At 40.9% G+C, this 17,806-nt stretch overlaps 1 protein-coding gene across 1 annotated transcript in view; it reads right to left on the bottom strand.

Moving 5' to 3' along the window:
• Window positions 1-678: 678 nt before the first annotated feature.
• LOC126234036 (piwi-like protein Siwi) overlaps window positions 679-17,806 on the bottom strand; it is a 257,707-nt gene continuing 240,579 nt past the window's right edge. The window contains exon 13 of the mRNA XM_049942902.1: window positions 679-795. Coding sequence (XP_049798859.1) covers window positions 679-795 — 117 coding nt within the window. The remainder of the gene's footprint in view (window positions 796-17,806) is intronic.

A 17,806-nucleotide genomic window follows, 5' to 3' on the forward strand; every position in this document is an offset into this window, starting at 1 on the left:
ATATATAAGCAAAGGTTTCTATACTTTTTAGATCACCATTTGTATACAAATATCTATGATGACTGTCTACAATGTTTATAGAGATGGTGCATAAGAGATTACTGATGCCATTCTTTCAACAGGAGAAAAATACTAATGTGAGGTATGCATTTACCATGATTTGGTAGAAGAAATATATTTGCCAGCAGCAAGTTCCATACTCTCCTGCATTTCCACTGTCATCTTCACAACAGAAGCACACAACTACATAACACAATTATGTAGTATACAGTTACTGACACAGAAAACTTAAATTTGATACACAATCCATACATCAGAGAAAGACCAATTACAATTCGACTGCACAACAATTTTGCCATACACACAATGCTGAGTGTTCTACACTGTCAGTGAACTCGTTAACTGTTTTAGCAATGTATAAATAATTTTTACTTTGGATTATGCACAAAGTAGCTTAGTGCTTTTATGTGCTTTAATATAATGTAGTTTTGGGGAAAAAGTATAAACGTACAAATATAAGATAACAAATAACACAATCTAACGTCTCACTTTACTTATGGACAGTACAATATATGGAACGATTTCCCACAAATGAATCAGCTGTGTTAAAACATATGAAACTATAAAATACTTACAGTCATACTCACTATCAAGATTCCCATCAAAATACCAAATTCTCTACAGGAAATACAGAAAATCCTCTAATGCATTGCTTGGTCGAGTGTGGAGAGATTGTCCTACCAAGAATGCCAACTTGTGAGCATATTGAACTGGTGCCGGTACTCTCACTGTGCCCTGTGAATTTTAGAGCATTTGTGTTTTTAGAAATTAAAAGAAGCCTTCTTCAGAAATTCTGTAAGCAAAACCAGATTACACACTCAAAAATACCTATAAATGAATAAATTAGTTTTTTCATTCTCATAAAGCAATGTTTTGTAGAAGAGAGGCGTGTGTGTGTGTGTGTGTTACTATCATGAGAGAGAGAGAGAGAGAGAGGGGGGGGGGCTGTTAACCATATATGGTGCAGAATTTTAAGTGATTGTACAAGTACTAATAGCCCCTAAGAGCTACAACACTTGCAATTACTGATAACAGCTTACATTTTCCCTCTGAATTTAAGTAAACTATGAAATGAAAGTCTGTTGAATTATCCATTCTTTGTGTCAGACTAAGACTGCTTCCAAATAATTGATCTATATCTAATTGATTGCTTCAAGCAGAAGGTTTTTGTTCAAGTAGTCTACATTTTTGCACAGTAAAAGTTTGTTCAATAGTAAGTTACAGCTATAAAACTGAGTGAAATGTTGTCTCTCTTTTCATAGCAATCTTTTGATCTACATTTACTTTATCTGCTTTCATCTAGTGATTCAAGTTTTCATATTGGGTTTATTTTTTAGAAATAATCCACAACATTACTAACATTTATTGAAGTCAGAATCATGTTTTATTTCCAGTGCCATAACAAGTTTTATGGGGAATAGCTTGTATGACCTACTCTCACACAGCTTCATAGAAGAGCATTAATCAGCTTACTTTTTGACACTTGGTTTGAAAAGCATTCTGGAGCAATTGAGGTACCATAGTCAAAGCATAAGGTAAAAATATCTTGACACCTTTTTGTTCCACCTAAAGAACGATTTTCTATTGAAATTACTTAATACAATGATAAAATGCATCAACAACTTATTTTGCTACAGCAGAATATAACTCCATATATGTATTTGACACATTAAATACAATTCCTTGATATGCATATCAGCCACATCATGTTTTGTTTTTATTTTGACATTTTTTAGCAATTTTTGCAGCCCTTCTGTCTACATGTATATCCAGTTCAGTCAGTGAGTTAAAACATGATTTGTATGTGAACAGAACCGGTAATCTATATGTCTTCATTTTTTATTTTGCTAGAATGAATCTTCCTTACAATTAACATACAATGTCATTTGAAATTTTGAAAGTGACAATTTGATCTAAAAGTAATTCTGATGCAGCGCTTGGTTCATCTCATTAGAATGACATCACAAAGCAAAATAGTAACAGTTAATTTCCAGCAAGAGTTAATTTCGGCAGTTGCTAGCACAGTGATGGGAGCAACAGATTATGGTTTGGTTTGATAGCTACAGGTGATACTGTGTTCATTTGAATCTGGTAAACAGTATGTTGCCACCACTGAGGATGGCTACACTCCAGTGGAGCAAATACACATCTTAATTTGGGCTGGAGGAAAAAAGTAACAAACAAACATTACTCAAAATTTTTGTTTGTATTTAAATCCTTAGTATCATCTCAAACATCAAATAAAGCCATGGTTCTGCAGCACTAGACAAAACTATGACCACACAATAAGTATGTAATTGTGGATCTGAGAAGCTACTAAATGGGGCTAGATTATACACTAAACAGGTAGACCTTAACTAGCGACTCTTGATCTGGGATTCATCTAAAGCAATTTTGAATGGTTTCTTTTTCTTTTTTTATCCCCCTGTCCCTGAAGTGTTCTAGGTTTGGAATACTCCCACAAAAAACATAAGTTCCACCTCTATTTATTAATATTTTCCTAAACTTAACACAAATGGCCTCCTCTGATCAAAACTGAAGCTCAAATAGACAATGTGCAAAAATGTCAGTAACCTGGACAAAAATCTTAGAATAAACCTACAGTTTACCGAATGCTTAACAACACAATCATTCTCTTACTGGAACACCTGAATATTCTTTATGATATGATACAGCCCTCCCACTTGACTAAACACTCGGAAATCTCTGACAAACCAGGTATAATTTCAAGTCCCTTCAATCTCATCAGAAGAGTCTGACAGTAACATGTGATACCAACAGTTCCTGTGAGCACATTGCCAAACTAAGCGCTGTCCACTGGAGATGACGGTGGTGTGTAGCTGGAAGAAGTGATGGGTCTGTAGATGAAGACATCAGTTAACTGTCTGTAGCAGAACTGCCTGGACTGGGGCTGATGAAGTCCTAAATACTCACATGGCACAAGTATATTTGCATTCAATTGGCCACACAAGACACAGTGGATGCAGTAGAAGGTTGACAGCAGGAGAGACCACTGTCGCAGTTGTGTGCCCCATCTGTTCCCATGTCTGATGTAGGTGAAGGCACTCTGTGGACTGAACTGAAAATGTCTTGTCTTGATGGGCCGTGCAACTGAGTCACAGTGGCTGTGCTTGCTGCAGCCTGCCTGACAGAGGTGTGTTGCTAGGTGGCTTCAGCAGCGGATATTTTCTGCCACATGTCACCCCCACACAAAGAACAACTCCCACAATACAAAATAGTGCGCATAAAGAAGAATGAAACCTGCCCGAATAAAATGTTTGCACACTGATATCTGAAAGATGACACCAAAATTTTTCATCCAGGACATGACACGATAAGAAATATTTGTTTGTTTGTTTGAAAGTGAATTATTCTGTCATTGGAAAATAGCTAACATTAAATTAAAGTCAATCTGAGGCTAGTGGAGAACAGGAACTTTGTGATGTAAGTTTAAGTGGCCGATGTACTATTGTTCATGCAACACCAGCAAACCTTCCTGGTGCCTTAATTCAGATTACAGCCTCCCTCAATTAATTACAAACTGGTAATGAAGGTCTGCCAGGCACATCAAGCTGGAGGAACAGATGTATGATCAAGAAAACAGAAAAGAAGAAATTGCTTTTTGAAATGCAAATTTGAGGGTAGAGATTTGTGAGAAAGTTGATAGTTAAGCAATAAAAGTGGAAAGGTAGAGAACAGCATGGCTGAGGTAAAAACGTGTCTGAAAGCTAATATTGATGCTGTGAGAAAGGAATTCTCTTCTGAACAGCTCAATAGTGAACATAAATTAAAAGGAACTCAAGCTCTCATTGAGTCAAAGACCACAAACCAAAACTCTCATCACTAGAGATGCATTTAGTCACATAATACTAACCAGTGCCAGTACACATCCCAACTGGGTGATGTACTTAAGTTGAGACTACGAGTGACTCTGTGGGACAAAAATTAATACATTAAATAGAATAGAATCTGAAACCAACTGACAACTGGCAAATGCTGATATCAAAGAACCTGCAGGAAATAGATTTTATGAGACTTTTTCACAGTAACGTTATTGAGGCAGTGCACCAGTGAAATGTTTTTTTGGCACATGGTAATACCACTCAATATATTTTATTTATTAGTCAAGAGGCAACTGTGTACCTGACATGATAGGACCCACAAAATTAAATTTGTCAATAGACTTTTAGAGGGATATGCTGTAACATTGGGAAGCCAAAGTAGACTACAATATTTAAGTTATGAGAAGCTTGAACATTTTTTTCTTAATGCTTCCTGGTCTGAGACTAAACAAGTTACAATCCATAATGAATTTCTGAATGGACCACATTATCAGGAAAGAAAAGTTTGGTTAAAAAAAAAGACAAGAGAAGTTTTTGTTTGTTTTTCAATCATTTTAAACATCCTATGAAGATGTAACTTGCAGTCCTGGACCAAATCATCAAAAGATGAGCACAGAGCTACTGTGAATTAATTGATATATTCCAGTGTATTGCATGTAGAAATCTAACTGTCATGAATAGAACTGTAAACTCATCAAGTTTGCATTTTCCACTCTAGAAATTCCCAACGTAAGTCCTTTGGTCAAACAACACATGTCCAAAATTTTGTCATACCACATGTAACAACATCCTGTAAATGGTTCATCACAGCAGCACTGATGATCTTGGCAGTGGGGCTATGTAAACACGGTCCTTAATGTACTGCAAAAGGAAAAAGTCACATGACGTTAGGTCAGGTAACCTGGAGCCAAGGGAACACAGCCGCATCATCTTCACCACCACAGCCAACACAGTGATGTGGACATTTGTTGTTTAGGGAGCCACAAACATCAGTGCTCCAATGAGGAGGTGCCTCATCTTGTTGGAAGATGAAATTCGTGGAAGCAGCAGTCATTTGGAGACAACCACAACTGCAACATACCAGGAGGTAACTGTCAGTCTTCTCACAAAAGAAAAACAGCCCATACAGCTTTGTCTGTGATACCACACAGAATATACCAACCCTTGGTGAATTCCATTCATGCATCACAATTTCATGAGGATTTTCAGTGCCCCATACTCTCACATTGTGTTGATAACCTTTCCAGAAAAAATGTAAGGCTGATTCCTCCTCAAATAATATCAGCTTGGAAGCAAAATGTTTATCCTCAAGAGCTTCCCGCATTGCGATGAAAAACTGAAGGCACCAGCCATATCTTTCAGTTTAATTATTGCATGAGGTGCAGATGGTACAGTTTGAAATGTAAACACCATTACAAAACTTCTACAGTGTGATTCAGTATTCCAAGTGCATGGCTTCTACAAACTGTCAATTATTTTTTTGGTCTGTGTATGAAACTTTCCCTCACCCTGTCCATGGTGGCATCTAGACACTTGGTTAACAAATATTTTTTCTGTTTACAGAGATAGCCAGTATCCCTAAATTGTCAATACCAATAAACAATGTTCTGTTCACATGGCAATTATCTCCGTATTTCCTTCTGAATGCACTATTGCAACAGATAAACATCTGAGATATTACAACACACAAAACCCTTATCTTGCTTTATCACCATTTTGTCAAGGCACTGCACTCATAATGGCAACTGGTGGACACAATGAAAACTTGGTGTTTGTGGTACTGTTCATGCATCATTCCTATTTCTACATGTAATACTTTGGAAAATATAGAACTTAGAAATGAATGAATCATTTATAGTAGCCCTGTACAACCATGGCAGTTGAGAATATACTGACGAGTGCCAAAATTCATGTGCTAAAAAAAAAAAAAAAAGATATAGGTAGATTTTAATCAAGGTTTGTAAAAGTTACATCACGATCAATGCATGTAACTGCAATAGACTGTATATCCCAGACTCGGTACATGACAGTATACCGATATTTGAAATATTTAACTGTACACAATATCTGATCTTGAGACTGTAGTAGTATTGTGTTAGTTCCCAAAGTGCTGCAAATCAAAGAGGGTTTGTAAGCCTACAAACGAACAACACAGGTTACTGGTTGACAGTGACAAACACATTGCTAAGCAAACACATAACCTTACAATTCCAATGGGTGGTAGCATGCTAAGCAAACATGCAGGCCACAGAAGCTGTGTTGCACCATGTCTTCAAAGAAGTACTGTACATTATTTGGCAGATGCAGGCAGGTTTTATCCTACTGAAATATGATGAAATGGTTTTTCAGATAGTTTTCCATACTTACTGGGCAAGACAATGTTTTGTATTCAATCACTTTGCAAAGTATTATACTTGCCATCTGTCTGCAAGAACATAGGCTGTCAGATTGCACAGACCACAATAATGGTTGACAAGCAGATGACTATCACTGCAAAACAGGTCAAACATGATCTCATTCCTCATTCAAAAGTACATTTTGCCACACAAGAGCCAGCAATGATGTCCCCCCCCCCTCCCCCCCCCCCTTCACAACGGAAGCCAACATAAAGGTACGAATGCTGTCAGTGCAACCTGCACTTAATGCTGCTGCACTGCTGACGTAGGTGCACATTTTACTGTGACTTTAGGAATGAAATGTCGGTCATTCTGAGCTATGGTCACTTGGCATGGTCCAGCAGCAGCCTGTTAGGGTAAATGACCCTCCTTTGACATCTATTTTGCAAGCCAACATACAATTGATTGTGAAGGGCACCCTGCACAACTACTAGTCACTCCCTTCGCTGTTACACTTGCAAATAAAATGAAGAAATAATGACTGTCTTTATGCCTTTGTACAGGCCCTATTTTCCGTTACCTAATCTTTGTGATCCTTATTCAGAATGTATGTTGACAGTAGTGGAATTGTCAGCCACAAATGCCAGTGCTCTAAATTTTCTCAAATGTGTTCTTTTTTTTTTTTTTTTTTTTTTTTTTGTGAAATAAATGTTCTGTTCCCTCCAGGGATTCCCATTTTAGTTCATGAAGCACCTCCATAATACTCATGTTGGCTGAACCTACTGGTAACAAACTGAGCAGCACACCTCTGAATTACTTTGATGTCTTTATTTAATTCAAACTGGCATGGAGCCCAAACACTGAAGCAGTACTTAAGAATGTGCCATGTCAGTATCCTGTATGCTGTCTCCTTTATGGATGACCTACATTTTTGTAGAAATCTCCCAATAAAATGAAATCGACCATTCACCTTCCTTCACATACCTTACATGCTCCTTCCATTTTATATAGCTTTGCAACATTACATCCACATGTTTAATCAATGTGACTGTCAAGCAACACACTGCTAATGCAATATTTGAACGTTAAAGGATTCTTTTTTTTTTACTCAGCTGCATCAACTTAATGTTTTTCTACATTTAGAGCAGCTGCTTTTCATCACACCAAATAAATATTCTGTCTTAAGTCATCCTATATGCTTCTAGAATCACTGATCATCAACACTTTCTCGTACAGTACAGTGTCATCAGCAAACAGTCAAAGATTGCTATTCACACTATCCATCAAGTATCAAAAATGTAACACTGACACATTCTCTAACCTGTGGCTGGGCAGGCCAGCATGGTGTCAGTAAAATTCTGACATGTGGGCAGGAAAAGTGCTGATGTGGCATGACATACACCACCAACCTGGTGCAGTTGAGCACCAGGTTACCTCATGCTGTGCTGTCTTGGCCAATCTACATGTTGAGAAGTGACAGCTCATCATAGTAGAATGCAGTCAAGTAAGTACAAATACTGCCTGTCCAAGTCTAACATTATCTGTTGTTGGCTGCTGACTAGGCTGAGAACTATGATCATCTAGTCTCATCTATAATGGGTCACTGCCTCTGCTAACCACAGGTCTGTGGGCCACACCACCAGAACTTGAATTGGCACCTTCTAGCTACAGCCTTCTTTGTGCTGCCATCAACTGACTCCTCGACATCACTAGGGGGTCTCACACCTGACTTACTATGAACTGATGGCTGGTCACTGCAATTCACGCCTAATGGTGTGACTGATTTACACATGAGCATGCTGTTGTTACAAATCTGACATCAACAGGCATGTGCCAGCACATGCAGCTCCATGGCATCAGCATTCTGCTGCACTTGCATCCACACTTGACGCATCTCAGGCATACACCCGAGGGTCCTGCTGTGGAACACTGCTGCCTGGAGTCAAAGCTTCCTATCAAGATACCATGTATGAATTCTCCTGAATAAACTATGTTGTTATTGCAACTGAGTTTATGATTCCACAACAGCTACAGAACTGGTTCCTCATGCCTTACTGTCTGGCCTATCATTCTGAGACATCATCTTGGCATTCATCTCAGACAATACTGGGACTATAATAACTTGTGTCAGAAGTGAGCAGTGACATTGAAGAAAGCCATAAATGAGCATATAGTGTCATTGGAGCAATGTGGTAAGGTGAAACAAAATGTATTTTCTCTGGTTGTTCTCTCTTCAAATACTGTACAATGTTGTGCCAATCAAACTGGCAGGCTGATTTTACAAAGAAGTTTGTAAAATTTGGTGCAGGAAGAGAATTGAGGGAGTTCAAGAGAAGTACAAGGGAAACACATGCCTATACATGTACAGGTGGATGTACGATTTTTAATTTTCTGAGGCATAATGCCCCCTGTGCTCATCTACACCTGTTACATGCTTTAGGTGTACAAGGTTTGGGGTTTAGGGCAGGAGTGCAAAAAGAGTGTAGAGCTGGCACTTGAATGTATAAATGGAGTAGGTTAAGGAACTGTTACAGTAGTGCTAAGTTCCATTGTCTCCCTGTGTCTGTCCTACCATGTTTTGTCCTGGTGTGTTGACAAAGGCATTACAACTGAGTGAATCAAAGGCACAGATGGTTAGCACTCAGGAAGTGACTCAAACTTTACTAGGATGAGTAGCTCAAATGAAGGCAATTAATATAGACTTCAACAGGCAGTTATATGCTTTGAAGAAGAGCAGACCCTCGTTCAGTTTATCACTGCCCATCCTGGATGCTAGTGCTGCTAGCCTAGTTGGTCTTTTTTGAGCAAGGCACGAGAAGATGTGTTAGCATTTGTGAATAACGTGTTGAAAGTACAAGCTGAGTTGTCTGTTGGAGGAAAAGTTGTTGCAAGTGACCTAATTACATAGGGGTTGCAAAGGCATAAGTAATGTACCAAGAGGACCTGAGAAATGCCTGACAACTTGAACTACTGACAAAAGGCTTAGTACACTGGTATAGAAGACAGTGGAGTTGTAGACAGTGGAGAGTTTTGTACTTTGGTACACTTTTCAGAATTTTGCCTCTAGCATTCCAATACAAGTTTAATACTTTTTGTATTTCATTTTTAAATGACACTCACTTCTTATGGGATGCAGTCTTTTTCTGAAATTTCAAAAATTATTCCAGAATATTAAACTTTTGCCAAGTGTGAAAACGTGTTCCAAGGTACAACACTGTCACCTAGCTATGAACAAATATTCTGTTGATATCTAAAAACATTGCAATCAAGAAAATAATTTCAGTACCGTATTTAATAGTCTATGTGTGGTTGTTGTTGTCTTCAGTCCAGAGACTGGTTTGATGCAGCTCTCCATGCTACTCTATCCTGTGCAAGGTTCTTCATCTTCAAGTACCTACTGCAACCTACATCCTTCTGAATCTGCTTAGTGTATTCACCTTTTGTTCTCCCTCTACAATTTTAACCCTCCACATTGCCCTCCAACACAAAATTGGTGATCCCTAGATGCTTCATAAAATGTCCTACCCACCGATCCCTTCTAGTCAAGCTGTGCCACAAATTCTTCTTCTCAACAATTCTATTCAGTATTTCCTCATTAGTTACACGACCTACCCATCTAATCTTCAGCATTCTTTTGTAGCACCACATATCAAAAGCTTCTGTTCTCCTCTTGTCTAAACTATTTATCATCCATGTTTCACTTCCATACTTGGCTAGACTCCACACAAATACTTTCAGAAATGACTTCCTCACACTTAAATCTATGTTTGATGTTAACAGATTTCTCTTCTTCAGAGATGCTTTCCTTGCTATTGCCAGTCTACATTTTACATCCTCTCTATGTTGACCATCATCACTTATTTTTCACCCCAAATAGCACAATTCTACTAATTTTCTAATCTCATTCTCTCAGAATCACCCAGTTTAATTTGATTACATTCCATTATCCCCATTTTGCTTTTGTTTATGTTCATCTTATATCCTCCTTTCAAGACACTCTCCATTCTGTTCAACTGCTTTTCCAGGTCCTTTGCTGTCTCTGACAGAATTACAACGTCATTGGCAAGCCTCAAAGTTTCTATTTCTTCTCCATAGATATTAATTCCTACTCCAAATTTTTCTTTTGTTTCCTTTACTGCTTGCTCAATATACAGAGTGAATACTGTAGTGGACTGACAAGGCAGCCAGTCCACAGTGACGGGTAACCGAAAGGCACGCGTACACACACGCCGACTGGCGTTAAGTCTGAAACAGGATACGTGATGAAAGCTATAAAGAAAAGAACGGAGCTTCTCGTATACTTAACTTTAATTCATTGTGGTACATTTCTCTTGATAATACAAGTGAGACTCTCTCCAGATATGGTTAATGGCGCCTTGCTAGGTCGTAGCCATGGACTTAGCTGAAGGCTATTCTAACTGTCTCTCGGCAAATGAGAGAAAGGCTTCGTACGTGTAGTCGCTAGCAATGTCGTCCGTACAACTGGGACGAGTGCTCGTATGTCTCTCTAGACCTGCCGTGTGGTGGCGCTCGGTCTGCGATCACACAGTGGCGACACGCGGGTCCGACATGTACTAATGGACCGCGGCCGATTTACCACCTAGCAAGTGTGGTGTCTAGCGGTGACACCACAAATACCATCAAGGATAGGCTACAACCCTGTCTCACTCCCTACCCAACCACTGCTACCCTTTCATGCCCCTCAACTCTTACAACTGCCATCTGGTTTCTGTACAAATTGTAAATAGCTTTTCATTCCCTGTATTTTACCCCTGCCACCTTCAGAAAATGGGTATTCCAGTCAACATTGTCAAAAGCTTTCTAAGTCTAAAAATGCTAGAAACATAGGTTTTCCTTTCCTTAATCTATACTCTAAGATAAGTTGTAGGGTTAGTATCACCTCACATGTTCCAACATTTCTATGAAATCCAACCTGATCTTCCCCTAGGTCAGTTTCTACCAGTTTTTCCATTTGTTTGTAAAGAATTCATGTCAGTAGTTTGCACCCGTGACTTATTAAATTGATATTTCAGTAATTTTCACACCTGTCAACAACACCTGCTTTTTTGGGATTGGAATTATTATTTTCTTCTTGAAGTCTGAGTATATATCACCTGCCTCATACATCTTGCTCACCAGGTGGTAGAGTTTGTCGGGGCTGGCTCTCTCAAGACTATCAATAGTTCAAACGGAATGTTGTCTGCTCCCAGAGTCTTGTTTTGACTTAGGTCTTTCAGTGCTCTGTCAAACTCTTCACGCAGTATCATATCTCCCATTTCATGTTCATCTACATCCTCTTCCATTTCCATAGTACTGCCTTCTAGTACATCGCCCTTGTACAGACCCTCTATATACTCCTTCCACCTTTGTGATTTCCCTTTTTGGCTTAGAACTGGTTTTCTACCTGAGCTCTTGATATTCATGCAAATGGTTCTCTTTTCTCCAAAGGTCTCTTTTAATTTTCCTTGAGGCAGTATCTATCTTACTCCTTGTGATATATGCCTCTACATTTGTCCACTAGCCATCCCCGTATAGCCATCGTGCACTTCCTGTCGATCTCATTTTTGAGATGTTTGCATTCCTTTTTGCTGGCTTCGTTTACTACATTTTTATATTTTCTCCTTTCATAAATTAAATTCAATATTTCTTCTGTTACCCAAGGATTTCTACTAGCCCTCGTCTTTTTACCTACTTGATCCTCTGCTGCCTCCACTACTTCATCCCTCGAAGCTACCCATTCTTCTTCTACTGTATCTCTTTCCCCCATTCCTGTAAATTGTTCCCTTACGCTCTCCCTGAAACTCTGTACAACCTCTGGTTTAGTCAGTTTATCCAGGTACCATCTCCTTAAATTCCCACCTTTTTTCAGTTTCTTCAGTTTTAATCTACGGTTCATAACCATTTCATTGTGGTCAGAGTCCACATCTGCCCCTAGAAACGTCTTACAGTTTAAAACCTGGTTCCTAAATCTCTGTCTTACCATTATCTAATCTATCTGAAACTTTCCAGTGTCTCCAGGCCTCTTCCTTGTATACAACCTTCTTTCATGATTCTTGAACCAAGTGTTAGCTATAATTAAGTTATGCTCTGCTCAAAATTCTACCAGGCAGCTTCCTCTTTCATTTCTTGCCCCCCTTCCATATTCACCTACTACTTTTCCTTCTCTTCCTTTTGCTACTATCGAATTCCAGTCCCCCAAGACTATTAAATTTTCATCCTTCCTTCACTATCTGAATCGTTTCTGTATCGCTGAGGCATGCAAGCCCCCCCGCCCCCCCCCCCGCCACCCCCATGGTTCAAGTGCAAGTTTATGTGTTATTAATGACTGGGATGTGACACAGTTTATTAAGCGTTCATTGGTCAATATAATACCATAGCTGATAATGACTAAGTATTGAACTTTCTATGGAATGCCACACCAGTGCTAGAAAAAATAATGTGCATGGGCAAGGCCAAAATTTGAACCCTAATGCAAATAGTAGCCTTTTTGTACAACAACATAGGATCATCAACCTGCCTTGGAAATTTGTTCCCTTTAAGTTTTAATAAATCATGCCAATAGAAGAATCGCACATTTTTAGATAATCTAAATAGTTCTTTTGCAATACATACAATTTTACAAATTTGATGCACTGTCTCTGTAACGAGACTGGAAACTTTATGGTTAGTAATTCCTTATTAACTTCCAACTGCTGGAAATGTCTATATGTTACATTATTACTCTAATACACACCAATAATTGGCAAGTGAAATTAAATCAAGCACAACATTTACCAAAAACCATTACAAGTTAAACACATTTTTCAATAGTAACCCTTGCAACCAAAAGGAGAAAATGAAAGGAAGTAAAAAAGCAGCTATTGTCGAAAATTTTAGATATTGAGCTATTGTAATTTTTACATTCGCTTTTTAAAATTTTTAATGATCTGGAGGGAAAACATTCTAGTTCTAAATCTAAATGAGTTATGGCAGGTTGAACAGTGGCGGTGGAAAATAGATGTTTTGAGATAATGTGTTTTGAAGTTTCACTTTATTACCACTATTTAATTTGACATATTTAAGAAACAGCATATATATATAATTGAGGGAAACATTCCACGCGGGAAAAATATATTTAAAAACAAAGATTATGTGACTTACCATACAAAAGCGCTGGCAGGTCGATAGAAACACAAACAAACACATACATACACAAAAATTCTAGCTTTCGCAACCAATGGTTGCTTCGTCAGGGAAGAGGGAAGGAGAGGGAAAGACGAAAGGACGTGGGTTTTAAGGGAGACGGTAAGGAGTCATTCCAATCCCAGGAGTGGAAAGACTTACCTTAGGGGGAAAAAAGGACAGGTATACACTCGCACACACACACACATATCCATATTTAAATATGTCTGCTTGTGTCTGTATATGTGTGGATGGATATGTGTGTGTGTGCGAGTGCATACCCGTCCTTTTTTCCCCCTAAGGTAAGTCTTTCCGCTCCCGGGATTGGAATGACTCCTTACCCTCTCCCTTAAAACCCACATCCTTTCGTCTTTCCCTCTCCTTCCCTCTTTCCTGATGAGGCAACAGTTTGTTGCAAAAGCTTGAATTTTGTGTGTATGTTTGTGTTTATTTGTGTGTCTATCAACGTGCCAGCGCTTTCGTTTGGTAAGTCACATCATCTTTGTTTTTGGATATATTTTTCCCACGTGGAATGTTTCCCTCTATTAATATATATACACTCCTAGTAATGGAAAAAAGAACACATTGACACCGGTGTGTCAGACCCACCATACTTGCTCCGGACACTGCGAGAGGGCTGTACAAGCAATGATCACACGCACGTCACAGCGAACACACCAGGACCCGCGGTGTTGGCCGTCGAATGGCACTAGCTGCGCAGCATTTGTGCACCGCTGCCGTCAGTGTCAGCCAGTTTGCCGTGGCATACGGAGCTCCATCGCAGTCTTTAACACTGGTAGCATGCCATGACAGCGTGGACGTGAACCGTATGTGCAGTTGACGGACTTTGAGCGAGGGCGTATAGTGGGCATGCGGGAGGCCGGGTGGACGTACCGCCGAATTGCTCAACACATGGGGCATGAGGTCTCCACAGTACATCGATGTTGTCGCCAGTGGTCGGCGGAAGGTGCACGTGCCCGTCGACCTGGGACCGGACCGCAGCGACGCACGGATGCACGCCAAGACCGTAGGATCCTACGCAGTGCCGTAGGGGACCGCACCGCCACTTCCCAGCAAATTAGGGACACTGTTGCTCCTGGGGTATCGGCGAGGACCATTCGCAACCGTCTCCATGAAGCTGGGCTACGGTCCCGCACACCGTTAAGCCGTCTTCCGCTCACGCTCCAACATCGTGCAGCCCGCCTCCAGTGGTGTCGCGACAGGCGTGAATGGAGGGACGAATGGAGACCTGTCGTCTTCAGAGATGAGAGTCGCTTCTGCCTTGGTGCCAATGATGGTCGTATGCGTGTTTGGCGCCGTGCAGGTGAGCGCCACAATCAGGACTGCATACGACCGAGGCACACAGGGCCAACACCCGGCATCATGGTGTGGGGAGCGATCTCCTACACTGGCCGTACACCACTGGTGATCATCGAGGGGACACTGAATAGTGCACGGTACATCCAAACCGTCATCGAACCCATCGTTCTACCATTCCTAGACCGGCAAGGGAACTTGCTGTTCCAACAGGACAATGCACGTCCGCATGTATCCCGTGCCACCCAACGTGCTCTAGAAGGTGTAAGTCAACTACCCTGGCCAGCAAGATCTCCGGATCTGTCTCCCATTGAGCATGTTTGGGACTGGATGAAGCGTCGTCTCACGCGGTCTGCACGTCCAGCACGAACGCTGGTCCAACTGAGGCGCCAGGTGGAAATGGCATGGCAAGCCGTTCCACAGGACTACATCCAGCATCTCTACGATCGTCTCCATGGGAGAATAGCAGCCTGCATTGCTGCGAAAGGTGGATATACACTGTACTAGTGCCGACATTGTGCATGCTCTGTTGCCTGTGTCTATGTGCCTGTGGTTCTGTCAGTGTGATCATGTGATGTATCTGACCCCAGGAATGTGTCAATAAAGTTTCCCCTTCCTGGGACAATGAATTCACGGTGTTCTTATATATATATATATATATATATATATATATATATATATATATTAACCTAACCCCTGCACGATGAATTCACCAATCTGGGAAGCGATTGTAGAGGAAACCTTCAACTTTCATGAGGAAATGAGGTGGTGCTACGTTTTTCTGTTGGTAAACCATCCCAACTCGGTCATTTTAATCGATCTGTGGAGTTAAAAAGTTCGTTTCATGAAACCAAAACACACAGCGAGTACACTCCGCACCAGTGAAAGTAGCCATTCAGAGGGAAACATTCCACATGGGAAAAATATATCTAAAAACAGAGATTCTGTAACTTACCAAATGAAAGCGTTGGTATGTTGATAGAAACAATAACAAACACAAACACACACACAAATTTCAAGCTTTCGCAACCCACGGTTGCTTCATCAGCAAAGAGGGAAGGAGAGGGAAAGACGAAAGTATGTGGGTTTTTAGGGAGAGGGTAAGGAGTCATTCCAATCCCGGGAATGGAGAGACTTACCTTGGGGGGAAAAAGGGACAGGTATACACTCGCACACACACACATATACATCCGCACATCCTGGGAGTGGAAAGACTTACCTTATGGGGGAAAAGGGACAGGTATACACTCACGCACACACACACATATCCATCCGCACATATACAGACACAGGCAGACAAATGCCAAGGCAAAGAGTTTCGGTAGAGATGTCAGTCGAGGCGGAAGTACAGAGGCAAAGATGTCGTTGAGTGAAAAGTGATGTACGAGGGGCGGCAACTTGAAATTAGCGGAGGTTGAGACCTGGTGGGTAACGGGAAGAGAGGATATATTGAAGGGCAAGTTCCCATCTCCGGAGTTCTGATAGGTTGGTGTCAGTGGGAACTATCCAGATAACCTGGACGGTGTAACACTGTGCCAAGATGTGCTGGCCGTGCACCAATGCATGTTTAGCCACAGTGTGATCCTCATTACCAACAAACACTGTCTGCCTGTGTCCGTTCATGCGAATGGACAGTTTGTTACTGGTCATTCCCACATTGAAGGCTTCACAGTGTAGGCAGGTCAGTTGGTAAATCACATGGGTGCTTTCACACGTGGCTCTGCCTCTGATCGTGTACACCTTCCGGGTTACAGGAGTGGAGCAGGTGGTGGTGGGAGGGTGCATGGGACAGGTTTTACACTGGGGGCGGTTACAAGGGTAGGAGCCAGAGGGTAGGGAAGGTGGTTTGGGGATTTCATAGGGATGAACCAAGAGGTTACGAAGGTTAGGTGGATGGCGGAAAGACACTCTTGGTGGAGTGGGGAGGAATTCATGAAGGATGGATCTCATTTCAGGGCAGGATTTGAGGAAGTCGTATCCCTGCTGGAGAGACACAGTCAGAGTCTGATCCAGACCCGGAAAGTATCCTGTCACAAGTGGGCACTTTTGGGGTTCTTCTGTGGGAGGTTCTGGGTTTGAGGGGATGAGGAAGTGGCCCTGGTTATTTGCTTCTCTACCAGGTCGGGAGCGTAGTTGCGGGATGCGAAAGCTGTTTTCAGGTTGTTGGTGTAATGGTTCAGGGATTCAGGACTGGAGCAGATTCATTTGCCACGAAGACCTAAGCTGTAGGGAAGGGACCGTTTGATATGGAATGGGTGGCAGCTGTCATAATGGAAGTACTGTTGCTTGTTGGTGGGTTTGATGTGGACGGATGTGTGAAGCTGGCCATTGGACAGATGGAGGTCAACGTCGAGGAAAGGTCCTTTGGCAAGCAGTAAAGACTGTTTTTAAGTTAACATTACATGTGACGTGGTTACCCATTACAGACCTATAGCACATTATAGTGTACAAAATTTAAAACCGAATACATTCGCCCCAAAATGAGAAAAATTAGTGCGTGCTGCACAGCTTTCTTTATGACAAAACATTGTTATTTTTACTGTGTTATGGCATCTTTTAGATTAAATTTTGTTTCTGAAGCCATTCATGGGCCCAAAACCACCTAAAATTCTGGATTCACAAAATCCCCCAAGGTAGGTTACAGATATCCCATCTTTTATGGCGTCCAAAGGATTTAATTTTCTATTTCTAAAATAACTGTGCCTGAAAGGGCTCAAGAGCATTCACAACTGACTGAAGGGGTTCAAGGTCATTCTATACAGCATTTTTCTCTCTTCTTTGATTCTCGAGTATCTGGCTGGTAAGGATCTTCCTCGCAATCCTCACTGTCACTGACTTGAGGTTTTGGTTCAGGTTACGATTCTACTTCGGGACACAAAATGTCTTTTTAGTCCTCTTTGAAACAATGCCTGATGTTTTTGAAAAGATAATCCTTTCGTTGTTTCATCATCCCTGCTGTAATTTCTGTTTCAGTGGAGTGTTCACTATTTTTGTCCAGTTTGTTTGTGGTGGTGCATGTTGATTTAGCTTCAGTATCTTTTGCTTTGCCATGGCATCACCACTCTGCAAGCACTATGTATGCCTACTTTG

The sequence above is a fragment of the Schistocerca nitens genome, chromosome 1 (genome assembly GCF_023898315.1).
Source record: "Schistocerca nitens isolate TAMUIC-IGC-003100 chromosome 1, iqSchNite1.1, whole genome shotgun sequence".
Taxonomy (NCBI): Eukaryota; Metazoa; Arthropoda; class Insecta; order Orthoptera; family Acrididae; genus Schistocerca; species Schistocerca nitens.